This window comes from Patagioenas fasciata, chromosome 1 (assembly GCF_037038585.1).
Source record: "Patagioenas fasciata isolate bPatFas1 chromosome 1, bPatFas1.hap1, whole genome shotgun sequence".
Lineage (NCBI taxonomy): Eukaryota > Metazoa > Chordata > Aves > Columbiformes > Columbidae > Patagioenas > Patagioenas fasciata.
Genome location: NC_092520.1, coordinates 156,660,193 through 156,681,163, shown reverse-complemented (window position 1 = coordinate 156,681,163; position 20,971 = coordinate 156,660,193). Strand labels below are relative to the sequence as shown.

General features: G+C 37.7%; 1 protein-coding gene across 1 annotated transcript in view; it reads right to left on the bottom strand.

Annotated features, from left to right (window-relative positions):
* The window catches only part of POLR3B (RNA polymerase III subunit B), an 83,436-nt gene that overhangs the window by 43,284 nt on the left and 19,181 nt on the right, over positions 1-20,971 (bottom strand). The window contains exons 10-18 of the mRNA XM_065859689.2: positions 18,451-18,573; positions 16,877-16,993; positions 16,254-16,388; positions 9,596-9,757; positions 6,060-6,260; positions 5,553-5,715; positions 3,797-3,950; positions 1,750-1,824; positions 899-997 (exon numbers count right to left, since the gene is read on the bottom strand). Of these exons, the coding sequence (XP_065715761.1) occupies positions 899-997; positions 1,750-1,824; positions 3,797-3,950; positions 5,553-5,715; positions 6,060-6,260; positions 9,596-9,757; positions 16,254-16,388; positions 16,877-16,993; positions 18,451-18,573 (1,229 nt within the window). The remainder of the gene's footprint in view (positions 1-898; positions 998-1,749; positions 1,825-3,796; positions 3,951-5,552; positions 5,716-6,059; positions 6,261-9,595; positions 9,758-16,253; positions 16,389-16,876; positions 16,994-18,450; positions 18,574-20,971) is intronic.

Genomic DNA, 20,971 nt, shown 5'->3' with positions numbered 1-20,971 from the left:
ATTGGCTTCCATGAGCAGATGATCAGGATAGAAGGCTTAGAAAATGCATTTTCTGCATAAATCAAACATTTCATGGAGATAACTTCTAACATCTTATACGCAGCCTTCGGTTGACAGGATATTGTCAGAGAAACATTAGAAAAAAAGTATAAAGATAGGACAACTTAAAAATTTAAAATAATCCTTCCATTAATGTGGGCTCTTCAATCATAGTCACAAGACACAAGTGAAAAAAAAAAAAGCACCACGTCCTTCCTGTATGTGGAAAACACTATGAATCTGGAAACCTTTCTAAATGAAGATCCCGTACCAGGAATGAGTTTAACATATGTGGTAAAGAATACACAGAATGATACAAACATTTTTATCAGAGCCTATTATACATCCAAAAGTTAAAAGGAAGGTCTCATTCCAGTACTTCAGACATTTAGTGTAAGCTGGTTGTCCAGGGCCCCTCTATGGTCATAAGAGAGAGAGATTTTTCCAAATGACAATCATGACATACTAAGATCATCATTTAACATGTGGAAACATTTTACTTCTGGATTCCTATTGCACAAAATTACTTATGATGAACAGCACAATGATCAGAAGAAAAGAAAAAAGCCACATTCAGAGAAACAAAGGATATACCTTTAAGTATTTCATATTTTCAGGAGTTAGAAGCAGGAAGAGATCTCCCAAAACCTAAACCATGTTTTGTAACTATTCCATGGATAATTTAGGATCTATGTAACCAGATTTCTTTCTTTATCTTTCATCTGGAGCTGTTTCAACCATCAGCAAGGGAGCAATGTGTATATGTGAAAACAGTAACATTATTGATATGTTTGCATTTCAGAGAGTCACCTGATGAAATTATTTCCTCTAGCAGTGTTTAGTCTGAATGCATACTTACTTATTAATTGTATGTTCATATAGTGCAATGCTACAGTCATTTTCTTCATTCACATCCAAATATTCAACTAGGCCTTCATGCAAGAAGTCTTCAAAATTCCTACAGTTAAATTAAAAAATTACACCAGGAGTACTGTCTTGTCTTATTTTTCTCAAAAATAGAACTACATAATACATACATTGATGGAATGTGGTGTGTAGAAGTTAAACTAGAGAAATACTGTGCTTTTTACACATTTAAAGAAAACCGAATTTTTAAAAATTAATCCCCTTGCCCATTCCTGCTTCATACAGTGTGATTGAGCAATGTTACTTATTTGAATACCTAAATTAAATCTTCCTGTATGTACTCATCACTAAAAATGTAGGCAAGTATAAGAGTAATCTAGTAAACTTTTGTGACAGTTCTGCAAAATTTACTGAAAGCTAAATTTAAATGAGTTTGTGTGTGTGTTTTTTTTTTTAAACATCCAAACTAAGAATTTGCAAGTAGTTTCAAAACTGATTCTGAATGTGCCTGGTTTAGGGTGGTCAAATTTTCCTTTGAAGTGTTTGGCTTTTCATTCAGGCAAAGGGCAATACTGACTCAGGCCTTCCACTTAGAGAAAGAGGAGAAAGTGAGATATATTTATTCTGTATAATTTCCCACAGCAGGAACAAAATAAGAAGACCAGACTTAATTTGACTTAAACAGAAAACCTTCAATACACCGATTATTAATTTATACATGAGAGTAGAGTTTTCCTCTACATAGCTAAGCCCAAGATAGTGAAATACTGATTGACCGCAGTATTTCCACACAGTATTTACAGACAGATGTGAAGACGAATACGTTTTTTTTTAATTGTGTACCTGTATCCCTGAGCCAGTTCTTCCATATGCTTGTTTGTAACCGCAGGTTTTTGCTTCTTAACAATTATGTAGGGTCTACAATTTAATAAATAAATAAATAAAAGGATTATCATAGCAAATACTTAGGTAACTTGATTTACACTTACATTGAGAATCCTGCTCACACACAATCTATTTCATAAACCACTTCCAAAATTTGCGTGTCTTTAACTGAAATATCCTGAGCTGACAAATTGTCTATGAAGTACCCAAAAAAGTGTACAAGTATAATTAAGATTTTGATTTTGAGAAGGAAGCCTTTTGCCCCTCCTTTAAATTTTTAAACTAACATTTTATGAGTTTCACCCACATGTTTTGTTGATGGCTTTAAAAGATTTAAGATTTCCCAACCTACCAAGCTAAGAACAGCATTAAGTTCTATGGATATCACAGGGATGTCATACAACACTGAGTGACCATTTTGTGCACAAGTGTCCACATGCAAGAATGTATTTTGCTGTTACCTACATGATGTAAAATACAGGAATTTACTATGGGTGACCTACATGAATCCATAAATTTCAACAGCACAAGGATCTCTGACGGCTTCCTGACCGCAAGAAAACACTAACACAAAGGATGGCATGCAAGAATGAAACGTCAAGGACTGTTGCTATTTGGACAAGTTGCTCTTACATAAAGAGCAGCAAATAGTGACAAGATACTTGTGGAGTCCAATCTGAAGTCTAAATAACTGTTTGAAGACTAATGAGCACTTTTAAATGGTTAATAGGGGTATCTGAACAATTGCAGGGTGGGAGGTGCCACAAAGCAAACTTGGTGAACCCCTGGAAATCCACATGGTTTCACTTGTCTTTATTTTACAAATCGGAAGTTTTGCTGCATCTCCAAACCTGCAGAATGGCCAATATTAGTCCTGACTGGAAAAGTGATTTCTCTGCCACTAAGTATGTCCCTATTCTTGATGTCTTGATCAGGTATGATTAAATGATGGTTTGTGTATCTACTGTTTTGGAGCCTCCAGCATGCCTCAAACTGCATTCAACATGCTCCGAGATTCAATTACCGAATAAGGTAGAATGCCAACTGTAGTTGTGGCCGCTGCTTCTTTAAAGTGCACACAAAATATGCACATAGCTAGTCAGTGCTAAAATATGCACATATTTACTAAGTCATTCGGCCCCTCCCAATCTCTGCTTTGTTCAGCTTCTATGCCTTGTTCTTTAGGCTGATTACTTGGGCCTGGAGATGTTTTACTCACAAATAGCCAGCACAGTGCTGCCATAATCTGACTGGAGTCTCTAGACTTTACTATAAATCAACCTGACTTTCTGTCTCAAAATATTGTTATGTTCCACTCTTTCTCATTTTAGCCACCCAATTCTTTTTGCTTTTCTCCCCGACATGACTGTTATTCAGGCACTCTTTCTGACTGATAAAGAGCATAAGCATCTGAAACACCTTCCTCCTAGGTTTACTGAATTCCCTACCTACTTAAGGGTAAGAAATGAAATAAATCAAAGCTGTGAGATTCTTGGTATTATAGCAAATAGGTACACACATCTGAGAAAGTTTTGTGCCAGAAAAAAAGGCCCCTGAAGACAAAGAGTAGCTTCTCATCCTAACGTGATATCACATCCATGGGATACCAGGCAAGTGGCTGCTTGTTTCTTGCTTCACTGAAAGCAAAAAAACCCTTCAGGGACAGTGGACATTACCACAGTTGCCAATCAGGTTGATTTTAATCCTCCCTCACTTTTAATTTTTTTTTTTTATTTTTAAAGAAGACAGAAGAAATATTTTCTTTTTACTTTTGTTTACAAATAAAATGGATTTGTGCTTTTTTAAAATTGCTTGACTGTATAGTATGTTTCTCAGATCTGTCTGTTTTGAATGAGGGCTATTTAAAGAAAAGAAAGAGATGCTCAGGTCATACTGAATTTGCTTAAATCCATAGTTATGAAAGTCTTAGCCCAACATATTTGCAGTGCATAAAACAACGTTTATAGTAAGTTCACTAGTGGGATAATTCTGACAAGATGTTTACCTGCACAATCTCCCTCCATCAGAGGAAATGTAGACACATCTGTCAGAAAGATTTGTAGAGATAGAGACGAATTCGTTGATATAACCCGCTCGACGCATTATCCGAAATGTGTTGACTAATTTCTGATGATCACGTATGACACCAAGGATGTTACCTATTCAGAAAGAGAACAAATTCATGGTGCATTCTTTGTATTTCCAAAACTCTACTTACAAATTCCAATCACGTCTAGCATGCATAGAAGTACTTCCTACTTCTTGCAAATAAGGGTTTTCATAAATTTTCCCTTTTCTGACATTAGTAAGAATGGGCTTCTTTTTTCTCTCAGTAAACATAAGAAAAAGTGTCACATTTTCACAGATCATCTATCTGCTTGCCTCCAAATAGCTTCAGAAACCAAATGGTACGTTTCATCCAGCTTTCTTCAAATGTGTGCCTGCTCAGGTGCCCATTCACCAATTAGTGTACAAGCAAACAATGCTTCCGAAGGCTGCAATTTCACCTGTACTGAAATGGATCCAAGGTTTCCAAGAACACACCAAGGTACCGTCCTGCTGACTTGTCAGAAATTTTAGAAATTTTGAGCACATACTTAAGTATTCTGATGCATGATCAATAAACAAGAGAGTAAAGAGTCACTCAATCAAAATCATCTTAATATATAAAATAAAAATAAGTGTGGTGGCATTTTAAACACAACTTTAAAGGAGACAAAGCATGATAGTTTAGGGAGTTTATAAGAAAATACAAAGGTCTTTATAACTTAAAGGATTTGTACTTAACACATTTTCTGTCCTTTTAGGTCACAAGTTTAAATCAGAATTAAGTCAGCCATCCACAAGCCTGACATTTTTTATGGATTAAACCCACAAACTAGTAGATTGGACAGTGAACTGTTTTGTCTCAGTACTAGATCACCTACGTTTGAGAATATAACTATCTTGCTCCATACCACAGACTGATCTTGTGAAGGAAGAGTCCAATATTTCTGGTCTGCACTCCACTTTGGGCCATAAAACAACACAGAAAAGTGTGCATGTGGTTTCACTGAACCTCATCTTTAATGTACTGCTACAGAAAAGCAGAGGAAAGGAATGCAGTTTGGTCAAGTGTTGCTTTTATGTTACTGGGAAAAGGCAGGACTGAAGAACAACTGCTGTTTAATTCAAAGGTAAATTCATGGTGACAGACATTAAATATCAGTCCCTGGAAGCGGATGCTGTTGACAAAAGGCTATTTTTAAAATCACAGTTGTAGTTTTTAAAATGTCAGTGTTTTGAAATCTGATATCATAGTACCTGTTGATTTAGAAACATTAAAAGATCAGTTGTAAAAGGAACATAGGCGTGCAGATGCAAAACACATTTGCAAATCATCCCTTTAACAAAACAAAGAGGCCTGTTTTCCAAGGTCTAATTTTTTCTAATCATTCATAAAGCAAGTTGCCCTTTACATGGTAGTTTTAAAGAGAACAGCATTGCTAAACTTTGCAAACAACTGACGTTTCCTTTCTGTTTTAAAGGCTCTTGCATGAATATATATAAAAATACATAAAGATCACAGTAAAATTAAATACTTTCTGTGAATGAAGCTCTGAATTTGTAAATTTATTAGAATATTTACAGATTAATTTATTTACACATGGAAAATGGCATCTGCGGTTGACTGTGTTCGAAAATAGTTGGAGGATTTTCAAAGCCCAACTCTCCATCAGCAACAAATCAGAGTCAGACTGCTGAAAAGTTACAATACATACCATTAAGGAAAACAAGGAACACATTTGGATAAGAAAGTTCTTCACCACAGAGCAAGTTGACATCTTCAACTCCAAGATTACTGGCTAATTTAATAATCGGGCCATCTTCCATATCTGTAGTGATGTGAGTCATGAGGGCAAGGTTTTTAACCAAACCACAAGCCTAAAATAAAAAAATACACCTTTTATCCATTTTATTCCAAAGTGTTAATACTATACATATATTTTTCTTCGAAAATGGGAAACCTCGTGTCAATCTCATACAGCCAAATGACTTCTGAACAGTTTGTTTCCAGCCAGTCCACTCATGTAGGAGAAAAAAATGCAATATAATGAGGACCAGGATGTAAGAAGACATGTAAGTTGTGTTACCAGGCTGATGACAATTTTATCTCACCAGAAACCTCCCTGTCAGAATTCTTCCTCTGATGATCACCTGCTTCAAAATAAATGGTGTGTACATTGCTCGGGACAAGAAATACTGAAAGCAAAATAGGAGTTCCTCACCTCTCCTTCAGGAGTGTCAGATGGGCAGAGCATCCCCCACTGAGATGGCTGCAGTGAGCGAGGACCACTCACTTTTCTTGTCTTTTCAAACTGAGAAGAGATTCGAGTCATCATTCCCAGAGCAGATATATAAGACAAGCGGGACAATACTTGAGTCACACCTTGGCGGTCCATTTTGAATCTCTTCAAAGACCAATTTCCCTGTAGAATAAAAGGAAGATTTCAAAAAACTTATTGGAGTCTACCCCTGTCTTGACACTACATGCCTTTTTTCAGTATGTAGACAGAATGCTCTCTGAGGAGCTTTGCACAGCAAATGTTGTCCACTTATATAAAACAACTTTCTAATTACCTACCTGCATATAAACTGCTAGTTACAATATACCTGTAAAAAGTATTTTAAAAAGTTGAAACAGAAGAACTGCTCCTTCAGATGAAAGGATACTTTTTCTATTTTCTATATATATTTTGCTATATTCCATCAAACAAAGTTTCTTCATCATCTGTCCCTCACAAGTAAATCAATACTCAAATTTAGCTAAATTAAACTACTTTATGTTGCCCCTTTACAGATTTTTTTCAAGTCTTTAAAAACAAAACAAAAGCCACTCATTTTGAGTGAAATACACTTCTGCAACAGAACCCACAAACTTTCAGTTCTGCCTTTTTTGTGATTCGTTATTTTGGTATGAAACACAGGCAGGTATACTGGAGAAGTCTGACATCAAAGCTGTCTGTACTTTCTTGAAGCCTTTGGTTTTTAGAATCCAGAGGAAAAAGATTGACTGATGTGTCTTCTCACAGAAGAAGAGTGTGGGGGGCTCAGGTCTACCCAACTTCTATGGTAGGATTACAACAACCATGAAATGCAAGATCTGTACATACGTCAGATGTTTCATGTTTCCGGTCTATCACAGGCAGCATCACTTGTGGTTTAAGTTAGGAGAACAGAGTTTAGAGAACGTTACAGGACACAATTATGTTTCTATGCCAAGCAGATTTAATAATCTCTACTGTAAGATCTTGAAATTTAGTGCTACATTTTTTGACTTCATGACATCTACTCCATATAGAGTTCCCAGCAGCTGAGTCAGTGGATAGAGCAAGTTTCTGTCCCAATTGCTACTATTGACCCCAGCCACCATGTTACTGGTCAATTCAAAGGCAACGAAGATCTCAAAGGTAACACTTTTTCAAGGATTGTCTCCTGCTGACTCCTGTAGCCTTTTTGATGAACTCAGCTCACTAATACTAACAAATAATTTGAAGCTTGCTTGGTGTACTACACTGAAATGCTTTTAAAGGGTGACATGCTAGGCTTCTTTATTTGCTTGGCTTCTACATTAACAGCACAATCTCATTTTGTGATGAACACCAAGAAACTGCCACCTGCCCCGTGGATTCTACTACTTGCTTCCAATAGAGAGACTGTCATATAGTCTGCAGAACTTGCCTTTTTTCCTTGCTACAGAAAGTGGGAAGACATAATGCCCAAGGATAAGCCAGTCAAAAGGAACCTGTCCCCTTGCTCACCTTTCTCAGGAAGGGTTCACTTGCTGACCATTTAATTCTTTAAGGACTGGGAGTTATCAGAATATAAGTCAAAGAAAATAAAAGAGTAGCTTTTCGTCATGATAGAAGTTATTGCATCTGTAGTCTAAACTAGTATGTGGTTTCTGCTCCACCACTCCAGAAGACTGTGAAATCTCAAAGACTGGATGAAAAGGGAGATAAAAATGTGCTCTGGAAGTGACAGACTGACTCTTTCAGAAGTTGCCCAAAAACCCCAAACTGGGGCCAGGGCTGTTGCGATGCCCATGCCCAGCAGAGAACTTCCTACTGAAAACTCCTGTGAACTGAAAGTTGCTGCCTGGGTGGCACCAGAGGATTCTGCAGATGCTGAAATGTCTGTGAGGCCTACAGCGTCAGCCCTGACCTACCCTCTCTGCTGGTATTTTCCTGGGCAAAAAGAAGACCTACAACAAATAGCACTGAACACCCCTGTCCAGTTGATGCAGTGGTGCGACAAATTCTTTTGCATGCTACCGGTGTAATTATGAATCCGCTGAGTTATTTTATTGCTCTTTGAGACTATCACTGAAGCATTCTGGTGAGATTGGAGATTGTCATTTCCAAGAATGATTTTTATGGTATTTGCTTAATCTCTTGAATAGTAGGCACTAGGCATTGTTCCTGAGAAATTATTTTCAATGCTTAAGAGCAGATGGTGTTTAACTGCTTATGTGGCAGTAAAAAAAAAAATCCAAAGATTGTGGAAGAAGGAAGACTTTACAATACGTACTGAATAGTTTGCAGATTTATCTCTGTCAGTCCAAATGGAAAAACTGGCACTGGCTAGAAGAAAGCACTAGCATTTAGAGACACAAATCTGTCAATTGTTTTGGTAACGTGCACTGTAGAGATTTAACTACATTTGGGGCACTCGTAAAATTAAATAGTGATAAGCTTTAACACTGGGATTTGTAAGTAACAGACTGTTGGTGGTTTTGGATGCAATTTGTAGAATTAATTTTGTCTACAAGAACCGAAGAAAAACCTCAGTTTCATGCTAAGCAAGAAAGCCCTCTCAAGAGTTGCAAAGATAAAAATTAAGTTGCACAATTTTTACCAGCTACTAAAACACTTAGACTAATCTAATTTCTTAAAAAGTCATGGATTTCAAGGTCATTTACAAGCTAGTAGCTAGATTTCAGGAACCATTTCACAAATTGCTCTTGTAGATGTGTGATGCAAGAGACAAAGTTAGTAGTTGTATTTTTGTTCTTGTCCACTGGCATGAATGAAAATATCCATTCCAGTAGAAGGCAGACACAGACTAAAACCTAACTAAGACAAATATTTAAAGGCTTAATTATGTTTGGTTTGTTTGTTTTTTTTTTTTTCAATAACACAATATGTAGCAGTTTTCCTTGTTAAAATATTTCAGTGTCATTAGCAGAGATGTACTAATTTCTATGCTGCAAATTTGCTCATACTAGCAACTTCATACAAATAAAAAGGTATCACTCTTAAAGAGCTCACAATTGAGCTTTTTTAAATTTTCCTCACCACGTCACCCCCCCACCCACAGTTGTGTTCCGCTTATGATGTTTTCCTGCTGTTTTTCAACTGCCTTTTGGACATACGACCTGACCCTAGCTAAACCGAGGTATTAAAAAATACCATGAAACAGATAGTAAAGTAGAACCAAAGAGACAGCAAGTTGAACAAATACAAACATGATCACTATCTTAAATTTGTTTGTTCCTACCATTCCCTCACAAACACTAAAGCAACACCTTGAAATAAAAAGTGAAATAAAAAGTGTTGATTAATGATTCTTCAGTGAATTCCAAAAGTCCTGTCCATGACAGAGCTTTGCAATTTTAACCTATAAAGAATGTTAAATAGATTTGCCTTCAAGACCAGTAGAGTAATCTCTAGATAGTAGAGTCATCAGAACAGAATTCACACATTTTCATCACTCACTATAGTGGAAAAACTTTAAATACTAAAATGAAAACTGAAATACTCACTGTGGAGATAGCATTGACCATGCCGTTGGTGATTTGGTCTTGACGCATATGCTTCACTACATCAAACTGAGCTGCACGTTGCTTGGGGATTACCTGGTCAGCAATCTTTTTCAGTTCAGAATTAAACTTTTTGAACAAATCTTCAAACAGAAGAGAAAGAAGCTGGAAATACAAAACAATTGGATTAAGGGAAAAATGATACTTTTCCGGTCTGGGAAATGGCGGGGGTGAGGGGGGTGGTGAGGAAGAGAGGGGAGCAGTGGGAAACAAGTCTTTAATATTTCTACTTTTATACTTCACGTCAGTTTGAAAAAAATCATATTTTTCTCACAAGTGTTTTACCTTGTTAAATTGAAGTGCAATATTAGACCAATTATCTCACGATAGAAAGCAATTTAAGCAGAAGAATGCTCTAAGCCAAAGGTGTCAAACTCATTTTGACTAGGGGCCACATCAGCCTTGTGATTGCTTTCAAGGGGTCGAATGTAATTTTAAATCTGTATAAGTGTAACTACTCTTACATTTATACAGTCCTAAAATTACATTTGGCCCTTTGAAGGCAACCAAGTGGCTGATGTGGCCCCCGATGACAATGAGTTTGACACTCCTGGTCTAAGCCACACACTTACCACTTTTTGGTTTGTTTGAATCCCCCTTTCACAGTATCTTAGCACACCCATCCATCTCTACACGATCCATTTAATAACTGTTTTCCCTAACCTGCTACATTATAATCCAGTTGATCTACTTCTTCCTTCCTGAAGCCACAAACTCTCTTTAAAGATTTAACACCCTAAATGTATAGTCCTGAACTGCATACAAGATTTGGAGGCAAGACCAGCTTCTATTCTACTGGATGGAATAATTACAGGAAAGCAATAAGAGTCACTTTAAGATATTCTATTATTAAAAGTGAAAAAGTCAAACAAAGTGCCCCTTCCCAGGAACTACTGAAAATGATCAAGACAGACACCCCAGTAACTGTAAGGGGCTTTGGGGGGAAACAACTTGGCAATGCAGAATTTGGAAGCAAGGCACAGTTTGCAAGACCAGACTGAAGCACAAAAGGTGCAGTTATCATTGCTCCTGGATGAGCAGAACTAAAAAAGACCTTTTTAGGGTCCCAGAAGCATCCTCTGCTCTTGACAGCAGGCAAGAAATATCTCAGGTTATTTAGGCAGCTTCCTCACCCAGATATAATTTTATCCTGGTGCTTTCTGCCCATCAGAATCTACAGAAAACCAACTACACCCACAGAGTCCACATGGTTCAACACTTGCCATTCTTTTCTAGAAGTGCTACTATCTGGAATGTGCAATGCCCTTCCACATCTCTCCCTTAAAAAAAAGAAGTCTACAGTTTAAGCAGCAAAGCTACGTAACACAGCTGAATTGAAAGAAAAACAAGCAAACACACACCAAAAACACAGGAAACCACCCCCAAACAGCAATATAACCCTTCGAAGCACTGCAATTTAAGTCAATTATGTCCTGTATGTGTATACCAATTACTTGTAGTTCTTAAAACAGCCGTAACAGGAAAAGGCTACTAAAGTTCACAATCTGCCTTTTTTTGCTCTCCAACCTGCTTTGCTTCTGCAGTTTGCACAACCTCTCCTTGCATAAACTAAGAGCTTTCCAAAATGCTTAAATCTGCATTACATGATACATTTTAAGTGTTCGCAATGATTAGCTTTGCAAGCAAGCAGTGTAAATTCTAAAGCTTGGCAGTCCTGTCCTGGGACTCTGTTTTCCAGCGGCTCCAAGCGTCAGAAGAACTAAGAAACGCAGCAGCTACCAATGCCAGAAATGTTAGTTCCCAGCGTACAAAGCATTGTAGGGCTGAACAAGGTAAGTATTCAGCCACCACAAGCTAAGACATTCTGGAGTCAGTTGTGCAATTTAATTTCTGTACGTGCAGAATTAAACTGAATTTCAACTGTCCCCATCAGACACAGGCCCAGCTTCTCAGCCTCTGGAAACAAGAAAGCAAAACACTCATTCCTCTATCACAGGGATGGGCCACAAACTTTAATTTGCTTTCCTCTACCTACACGCCCCTGCTGGGCTGACCAAAGCATTTGGCAAATGACACTGTAAAACATATCTAACAAAATTATAAGCTATCCTTTTCACTGGCATCACAAATGCATTTAGGAATAAAAACAAACAAACAAACAACACCTAGAAACTCAAGACAAACATCTGATTTGCAATAAAATGCTTCCACTGTGTCCCGGTTTTGTTAAAAAACAAGTTTCTCTTTTAGTGACTTTTGCCTGTCAGCTAAAGTCTTCATATTAGCTGCATTTTCCTGGAGAACCAGATACATGTTTTGGTAAACATAGCAATGGAATGCAAACTTATTGATAAGCACGGATGGACATCTTGTGAGAGGGGCAACGAGAAACCGGTGACCCAGAGACTGACCAATGGTGTATAACATTCCATTCACGTGAATACCTCATATAAAAGTGGGAGATCACGAGGATCTCATCCCTTTCCCTTTTTCCTCAGGGCTGACATTAGGAGAGGACCTTGCTGGTCGTCCCTGCGAACTGAGGCCTAGTGACAGACTGAATCCAGCTCCTGTTGGCTACAGAGTCTAATCCAGGACTTTGGGTGCCGGCTCTGCAGTTGCTGAGACTTACAAGATTGGTTTTGTATATTTTGTATTATTTTCTCTATTCTTATTAGTAGCATTAGTAAAACATCTTTAATTTTTCCAACTCTCTTCTCTCTGTCCTTCTTTCCCTCCTGATCGCCTGTCCTGAGTGGGAAGGGGGAAGAGGGAGGGGCAAAAGGGAGAAGTGGGGGGGAGAGGAGGTTAACAATACATCTGCCAGGGTTTGATTGTCACCCCTGCAATCTAAACCCTCGACACACTGGCCTTCATGGTCCAGCAAGACTGGATCACCTTGGATAGTCTACTCTACAAGACATAAGAAATACTTCATGTTCAGTCACTAAATTGTAGAACCAGATATAACACACACTGCACGTCAAACCTTGACAAAAATGCAACCTTATTTCCACTTTGGACAGAGAGTTCTTGCTGAGAACTGGTTAAGTGGGGCTTTTTAGACCTGGCCTTGGCATGAGAGGAAGGTGTTGTAGACACTCTTTCCCCTTCCTGATACTTGTAGTACCTTTAACATTTACAAGGCAATACCCTCTCTCACCATTGTCAAAAAAACCAGTCATCTGCAACTCACCTGCAATGTCACAGCTTATTTAAATCAGATTTCCATCAGAAATAAAAGCATCTTTTATGAAGTGTCATATTAGGAAGGAGAACCCAGAGGAGTCTCCAAAAACTAGATTATGAGGAAAGTATTTCAGAATTATGGAAAAAGTAAAAGCAAGGAATGTGCACAATTTTAAGATGTCTCATAATCTTGTCAAATAAGAACTAGACTCTTTCAAAATCAATCACGGTATACATTTAATCTCAACAGGTTTGAGCAAGACTTGAACATTTTAAAAAAACCTCACTTATTAAATGTTTCCATATTTGATCTCTTGATCACAAAACTGAAAAATGAAATCTCCTAATTCCACAGGCCATAGGGATTATAAAGCCACGCCACCCTTCCTCTTCTCTGAACTAATAAAGTAAGTTACACCCCAAGTACACCAACTTGCTACTATTTCCCAGTCAGAAAAGCACCACACTTTGCTAATGTCACTCACAGACTCTCGGTCTGTAAGAGCTCTGACTATCTGGCAAAGCAGAGTCTCACAATAACCACATTATTTAGGTCAAGAGCAAGTGATTAAAGAAAAAGGATGGAATGCCAGTGATAATATTCAACGAATTTCATAGTTAGTCCAGGGCCTTTCAGACAGGAGAACTGAAGAGCAAATTATATTTAAGAAAAAAAAATTCTGACAGCTCATCAATTGATTTTCATTGAAAATCCTAAGAAAAATTAATAAAGAAGTTAAGCTGCTGAAATACAGTTTCACCAATTAGCTTAATGTCAGAGAATTCTAATTAGGCGCCTTGAGATTGCTATTTAGCGTTTAAGCCTTTAGAGTGCCAAATTCTCCCTTTCACACAAACTGGTTGCAAAATTAAAGACATTAGGCAGCCTTAATTATATTATCAGAACAGCTGGGATTAGGCAATCTCTGAAGTCAAGGCGGTATTCTTTTGTCACAGGGTAGAAATCCCTTGCTTTCCAGGGTGCCGGATTTTGGTGCTGTTCCATATCTCACCCATACAAAGCAAGCTGCATTAGAAACAAAAAAAAAAAATAAAAAAAATGAGGACAAAGAACAGAGTAATGCTTAGCAAATAATGAACACATTAAGGAAAGAGAAAAGGTAGGTGAAAAGATTAAGCCTGAAACCGGTAGGTTTTGCTAACACCTCAGCTGGCACCTGGCCTACCCAGCCTCTAGTGGCAGAGAGACTAAGGGAAAGCTCTGTAAACCAGCTTGGCCGGCAGATACAACCCTGTTATCTAAAGCTAAAGCACATTTCGTACTCTCTTGTCCCATGGGGTGTGAAATTAGCAGCTATTGTTTTCACACATTTTTATAAACACAATGCCTTTTATGTCTTTACATTGTTTAGACTGCTATGTTTTTCTCCTCACACGGGAATCCTTTTTTTTTTTTTCTTTATTCAAATTGTAAATCAACAGGATTTTTATTCCAGGAACACGCTAGCACTAAAAATACAGAAATAAAATAAAAAACCACACCACCAAAACCCACCAGTCATTTCATCCATACTAACTAAACAATAATATTTAGAAACTGGAAAGAAAACCTCTCTCACTTTTTAGTCTGTATTCCAATCAAATTAATATCACACAATGTGGTGGAGAAGAATTCAAGTGTTTAGCTTGAAATCAGCTTTTTAAAATATCACAAGGGAGCCAGAACTACTCTTAATCGAGTGTTAAAACACCCCCTGCATAGTTCTCCTTGATGTAGAAAATATACACATTCACTTTGTTATGATGATCTTCTACATTTAAAACCTCTTCCCAGTAAATTTAAAATTACTTTGGTTGTCATCAGCAAACATCTGTGTGAGCGGAGGCCTTTTTCTTACAACTTGTAGGAAACTTTTTACCTGCTTTATTTTCTGCCTCTAAAAATATTACGAAAAACAAACTACTCCTTCAATACAGTTACATAAGAGAAATACGACAACAAAGCAACAACTAATTTCCCTGATTACAGTCATACTGAACTACAGCAACATTACAGCAGAAATCAAATAAATCCATTACAGCTTACAATATTTGCCCCATTATAATATTTCACTGATGTCTTCTTACTGCTTCTTACACTTTAGAAATATTTTCTGCATCAGCACAAAAGTTTGATGAACAGCCAACATATTAATTTGAATAAAGGATTTTTTTCCTAACAGGTTAAGAGGGTTTTCTTTTTCCCCTTGTATTTGTGCTTAGAATGTCTTCAGGAGTGTCACCTTAGGGTTTTTTTTTTCAGAAAACTAGGAAGCAAAGCATATATTTTTACTCTGAAATGATTGTGCACTCCCTGTGCACATTCACATGTGTTCATGGAAGACAGGGCAGGGTGGGAAGGAGGAGTACGAGAAAATATGCAAGCACACACTTAAAAAGTACAATAGGAGGAAAATTCCCACTGGATAGGAACAAAAAAGAACTGATATTGTTACTTGTGATGCAACAGAAATCCCAATACAAACTATGTGGGGAGCAGAAACTCATAGTTTCTCCAACATGGTGCATTATGTATACTTCTCTGAATTTCTGATGCACGATCAATAACCAGAGATGATACTGACTGCCAAAAAATTCCAACTTGAGTTAATACAGAGCACAGCAATGATGTCCAGTCCTAATCTATATTGGTTAGTCAAATAACTACACATGGTGAGGAAAAAAAAATCCATGCCACAATAACTAAGCTGTTCCTTCACCTGACAGGCAAATTCCCACTGCATTAGGAGAAGGTAGTTTGGCCAAGAGCTGTGAACTGCCAGAAGAACAGTGCCAATCAGACACTTCAAACCATTCTCTCCTTCACAGCCGTTTGTTACGGCTTCTGCCTCCAGTGCCAAAATTCTGCAAGCAGAAGTCTATGCACTTCACTTTCATTAGTTGCTCAAGTTAACTTTAAACCACTTATTTTGTTAATTCATGCTACTCTAGAGGCTAAAAAGGCAGCTGACAACAAATAAGCAATCTTATGGGCTTCTCCAAATTACAAGAGGCTTGAGTGGCTGTTCTGTGAGCTGCTACACAAGTCTGGTTCTCCACAGTGGGACAGCCTGGACCTGATACACAAACACCTACTTGGCCCCCGTTTATTTCCTGACCCAGCTGCTTAGAGGGGGACAATGGAAGATGGATCTCACTGTTGTCTTCTTGGCACTAACAGTGTTACGATGGAACTAGAGCTGATGCTGGATCTACACTGCTCTGTCCTTTTATCTGGTATAAAGAGGCAATAGCGAAGTAAGTGAGGATATAATTTATTAGCCTCCATTAGGGAAGCGTATCTATGAGTTAACAGAGAAAAGCCAACAAAATAAAATGAAAAGAAAAACACTTCCATCAAGACAACAGGGATGCTCCTTATTCTGCATCTTTTAAAAGCAGATAGTAACAAAACCTGAAAAGAGCACTTTGCTCTGAAGTAAAAACTCACCTGCCCTGCCAGCTCCAAACGCTTATTTCCATAGTAGTCTCTGTCATCTACTTTATTTTCTCCTTGAGCCAAAATTACTCTGCGCACCATCACTGCTGTGTATATGCACTTGGCACGAAAATTGAATTCCTTAACCTGTAAACAAAAAAAAAAAAAAAAACAAACCACCACACATACTGGTGTTTCAGGATCAGTTTCTTAGTTGTTATTCAGACAAACACATCCATTTAAATCAATGGGTACCTGAGCTGACTGAGGAGTTATAAAAGGGATTTGTGTACTTCTTAAAAAATGCTGGAAGTACTATACATTAGAGACATTGAAAAACATAGCAAATGAAAACAAATCAAAATAAAGGCATTGGTCATGAGAATAATGTCCTGAACTGACCACTGATACTGCCTAGCTATGCAGAAAAATGCATAGTATGGTAAGTAGCTCAATGGTACAGTACTTCATAATATATAGATCACTTTCGACTCAATCTAAATCTTCCACTTTGAGGATTATTTACTTTATCTCAGGTACAAAGCAACCAAATACATTTTTCCTTGTCAACAAAGCTCACACCATAAATAACCATACAAATTTACTCTAGCTTAAAAACCAACAATATTACATACAAGAACGTGGGTCAGAATAGTTGATGCTAGCAGCTCTCGCGCTTCTTCCATCTTTGTTTTCTTTGGGCCTCCCCACATCCTCTGCCTTCGTACTTTGTTTCCAATGTACTTCAGTGCCTGTCAAGGGGGAAGATTAACCCGACTTAATTTCAGAATTGTAACTTATACAAACATACACACACAGGGAGATCTGTATCTATTCCTCAGGCAGTGCAATCCCACTAGCCACAGATGATTCAAACCTCAAGCAAAATGCAAAATAACAAACATGTAAGTGATGCTAATAAAAAAAAAAAATCTTGAATATTGACACAATTGATTATAATTCAATATACAACATGTTGTTTATCATATGTTGGTAACATTTAGAATGGGAAGTGGTGAAAGGGTATGATTACAACAATATTAAAAGAAGTGGGATTGCAGAGAGCTAGGAAGAAGACTAGATATTATAAATTCCAAAGGTATCTAGTGTATTTAATTTGACTTTTCAGTTTCAGCTCTTTTGTGTACTTGATAAGTTTCATTCAGATGTTAAACTATGAGGTGACACTCACTGTTTTAATAGTCACACATGCTACTGTCTGACATCTATATCTGTCTCCACAAGTACCTTGCAATGATTAATGGATTCTTACTATCTCACCAGTTGCCTAAGAAATGGAATAAATCTGCAGATCAGGGTCAGATGAATCAAAGACACTATCTGGGTCCACACAAAAAGTTCCTGCCTGGAAACGAAGCCATGACCCCCGTGCCAAAGAACTAACCCCACCACTAAATGACACACCATCCTGCCTGTTGCCTTCTTCCCCAAATAGCTCTCTTTCTTTTAATTTCATTTGATATTTCTTGCACAGAGTAAGTTCTGTATTTCTGGTTTTTTACTTCCCTGGATGCTTCACGTTTCTCTGCGTTCCTCCAGCATCACCATTTTACTCTTCTGACTCTGAATTAGGAAAGCCTTCATGCTACCTTTAACACTAAGACGCAAACTTGAAAGGTTCACTTTACAACACTCAACATCACACATGGAAAGATTTGATAAAGTTTACAATGAAATAGCAGAAATAAGACTAATTTTCAAAAGCTTCTTCCATCAGATTAGTACGTACATGATGGAAATGCTGCCAGCAAAATGTCTTGTGTTCTGGCTAATTAAAAAGGTACACACGAGCTGAAAAGAGTTCTGGCGACTCTTTAGCAGGACAGAGGGTGGCCAATATTGTGGGCTTTATACAAGAGATAAGAATTGGAGGAGAACATCTACTCATCATGAAATGGTTGTGTCCACAGTAACGGGGCTTCTGCAAAATGGGGCATGTGATTCCTTTTTAAAAAATGGGAATTGTCCTCAACAAAAGACTTTAATCTTAAGGACATCACTACTTGTCACATCCATTAAGACACAACCCTGTGCTTCCGAAAACAAAGCATTTATTGACTTAGGTTTAAAATAACTCCCAAAAACCAAACCTCTAAATAAAGTGTATGACGATTGCTGACACAGCAAAGGGGTCAATACCCGGGGTCCTCAGAAATTTTATGGTCCCTTGCCATGTGAAAAGACACACCTGCATTTGTGTAAAAATCTGAGCTTTTTGGCATTCTTCCAGACTAGGAGCAAATGCAGCCATCACGTGTTCCTCTGTGCCAATCATCTGCACAATCTCTTGGTCACTCTCAACACCCATGGCCTAGGAAAAGAAGAAAAGACAGAAATAGCACAGGCTTTATGTTAACTCACTGACATTTGCTTATGCTAATTTGGTATTGTTTGTCTGCGTTACTACTAAGCAAGAGTTAGTTCTTCTCTAAGAAACTGTGCCATCTGGCACTGGCAGCACATATTCCAGCTATGGAAGAATGCTAAATGGAAATCTTGATAAGCAGCAGGAACACACACATACATTCATAGGAGAGCGTCTTTTTCTTCACTGACAGGAGTTAAATTCTATGCGCTTTCTTAAGGAAAAAAGAAATACAAGGTAATAACAACCCTATGCATGTAGCAATGAGAAGCAAGTCAGAATCTACAATAAATAAAGGTAAAATTTCTTAAAATATTACACATGGTCTCTTACCACAAGTGATTTTGCAAACCCCATTGACTGTGATGCAGCATGACCTATCTGGGAAACATTTACAATCTACCTCCTTTGCAGCACTCTGCTTTTAGAAGATGACTTCACTACACAACTCCACTAGAAAGCGATTCTGTTATTTCACTGATCCTTGGACACCTTGTTAGACTTTATACTGCGGAAAAAGCTTTAATAAACTAAGAAAGCGCTTAACAGGTTTAGAAAAATCTCTCTATCAGTAAGTGTTTCAAGGTGGCAGCCAGCAGCAAAGGCCTTTGTGGATTCCAGATGGTGCTAAAGCTGCCCTCTTCGCACATTTGCTTGGAGCTCTGCCATATCAAAAAAACCCAGAATAATCTCACTAAACCTCTTCTGGCTGAGTTATGTTTCTCAGGACTTTGTGTGGAAGTTACGTTTGCATTCATATTATGCTTCAAACTGCCTGCCACAAAGACCATTGTAAATAATGGCCTGTGTGGACCTTAGTTATTCTGGTTCTTATTAAAAACTGGCAGTGTACCAAAAAGCTACATTTTCCCCAAAAATGCACAAATACCTTCCCTTATTATTTTCTTCTTTGGGTATCACTTTGCTTAACACCTAGCTAACATTAACCCCTTGCAAAACTTGCTCTAATTGTGATGTATCCAACTTTCCCCCACACATACTTTTCCTTTTTTGTTTCATTTTTCTTTATTTTTCAACAAGGAAGTGGAGGGCTGAAGTTCCTTTAATCTAATGTTGCCTCTTCACCTTGCAGTTTATTTGAAATTAAAAGCAGTGCAAAAGTAGCACAAACCCATAACAGTGTGAGAATATTTCTGTTTCAGTGCAAAACATGGATCACAATTCCACCATTTCGGACAGACCTGAGCGCCAAATCAAGACACAGTTCCTTCACCAGGTAAGAGTGTTTCATCATAGTTTGCTCCCACAAAGTAGTCACCTCTCTGATCTCAAGGATTTTTTCAGAACCAGAATTTGCCCATGTGATATCGCTGTAGTTCAGATATTACACTTCCTCACCCATTTAAATAAGGCCATACAGTAGTCAAAAAACCTCAGCAGAGAAGCTAAAATCCCTCACAACCTGAAAGCCAGACTCATTAGAAAGTCTACACAGGCACGAAAGCTTCACAACAGTAATTTTCCATGTGTTTAGGACTTAATACCTGATGAGCAAACCATCTTAGGAACCACAACTGGACTCATACAATTATTGCACTTAGCCTACAGAAGAAAAAAGTTTTATTAAGGGAAGCTTTGTGCCATTCTAGGCATGTATACCAGGAATACATTTATCTAAACCATATCAAATGCAAGCTAACAAGGTATCACCCAATTTCTGTCCACCAGGTTCACTTTAGAATGGCAACCAGATCATGAGTCATGTAAAAAGTAAACAAATCAGGTAGAAAATGATAAGTCAACCTGCAGTTCTACTCTGTTCTTTTGTCCATTAAAAAACATAGGCACAATAATTAATGAGAGCTGATGATTTCTTCTAACTTGATGAATCCTCTCATCAAAAGTCTGAAAACAACAACATGAGGAAATATCATTATGCCCATGTAGATTTTGTAGTTGAAGTTTGCGCAGCAAACTCACTTGAGAATTCTGAATTTGTGTGTGGGAGAATCTGGGATGCACCACCAAATAATCTATGTTATATTGTTAGATAAGTGCAAACTGGGGAAAATTATTTTATGAGGAATGACTAAAAACTTCAGAAGATGACTGAAAAAGATGTGCTGATAAAATAGCCTAAAAGTAAGCCCATTTATTCTCCTCTGTGCTCTCAAGAATCATGGGCAGAGCTGCACACACAACTCCACCTACATGCAACACTAACAGGGCAAGCAACTGGTGCATGCTGGTATGAGATAGATTTGTATTTTTAGCACTTTTTCTTAGTAAATTTGACCCTGACGTTGCACTTCTACAGGAAAAGAAAAAAAAAAAAAACAAAACAGTAGTATTCCAGAATTAGTCCGTAACATCACTAACAAAA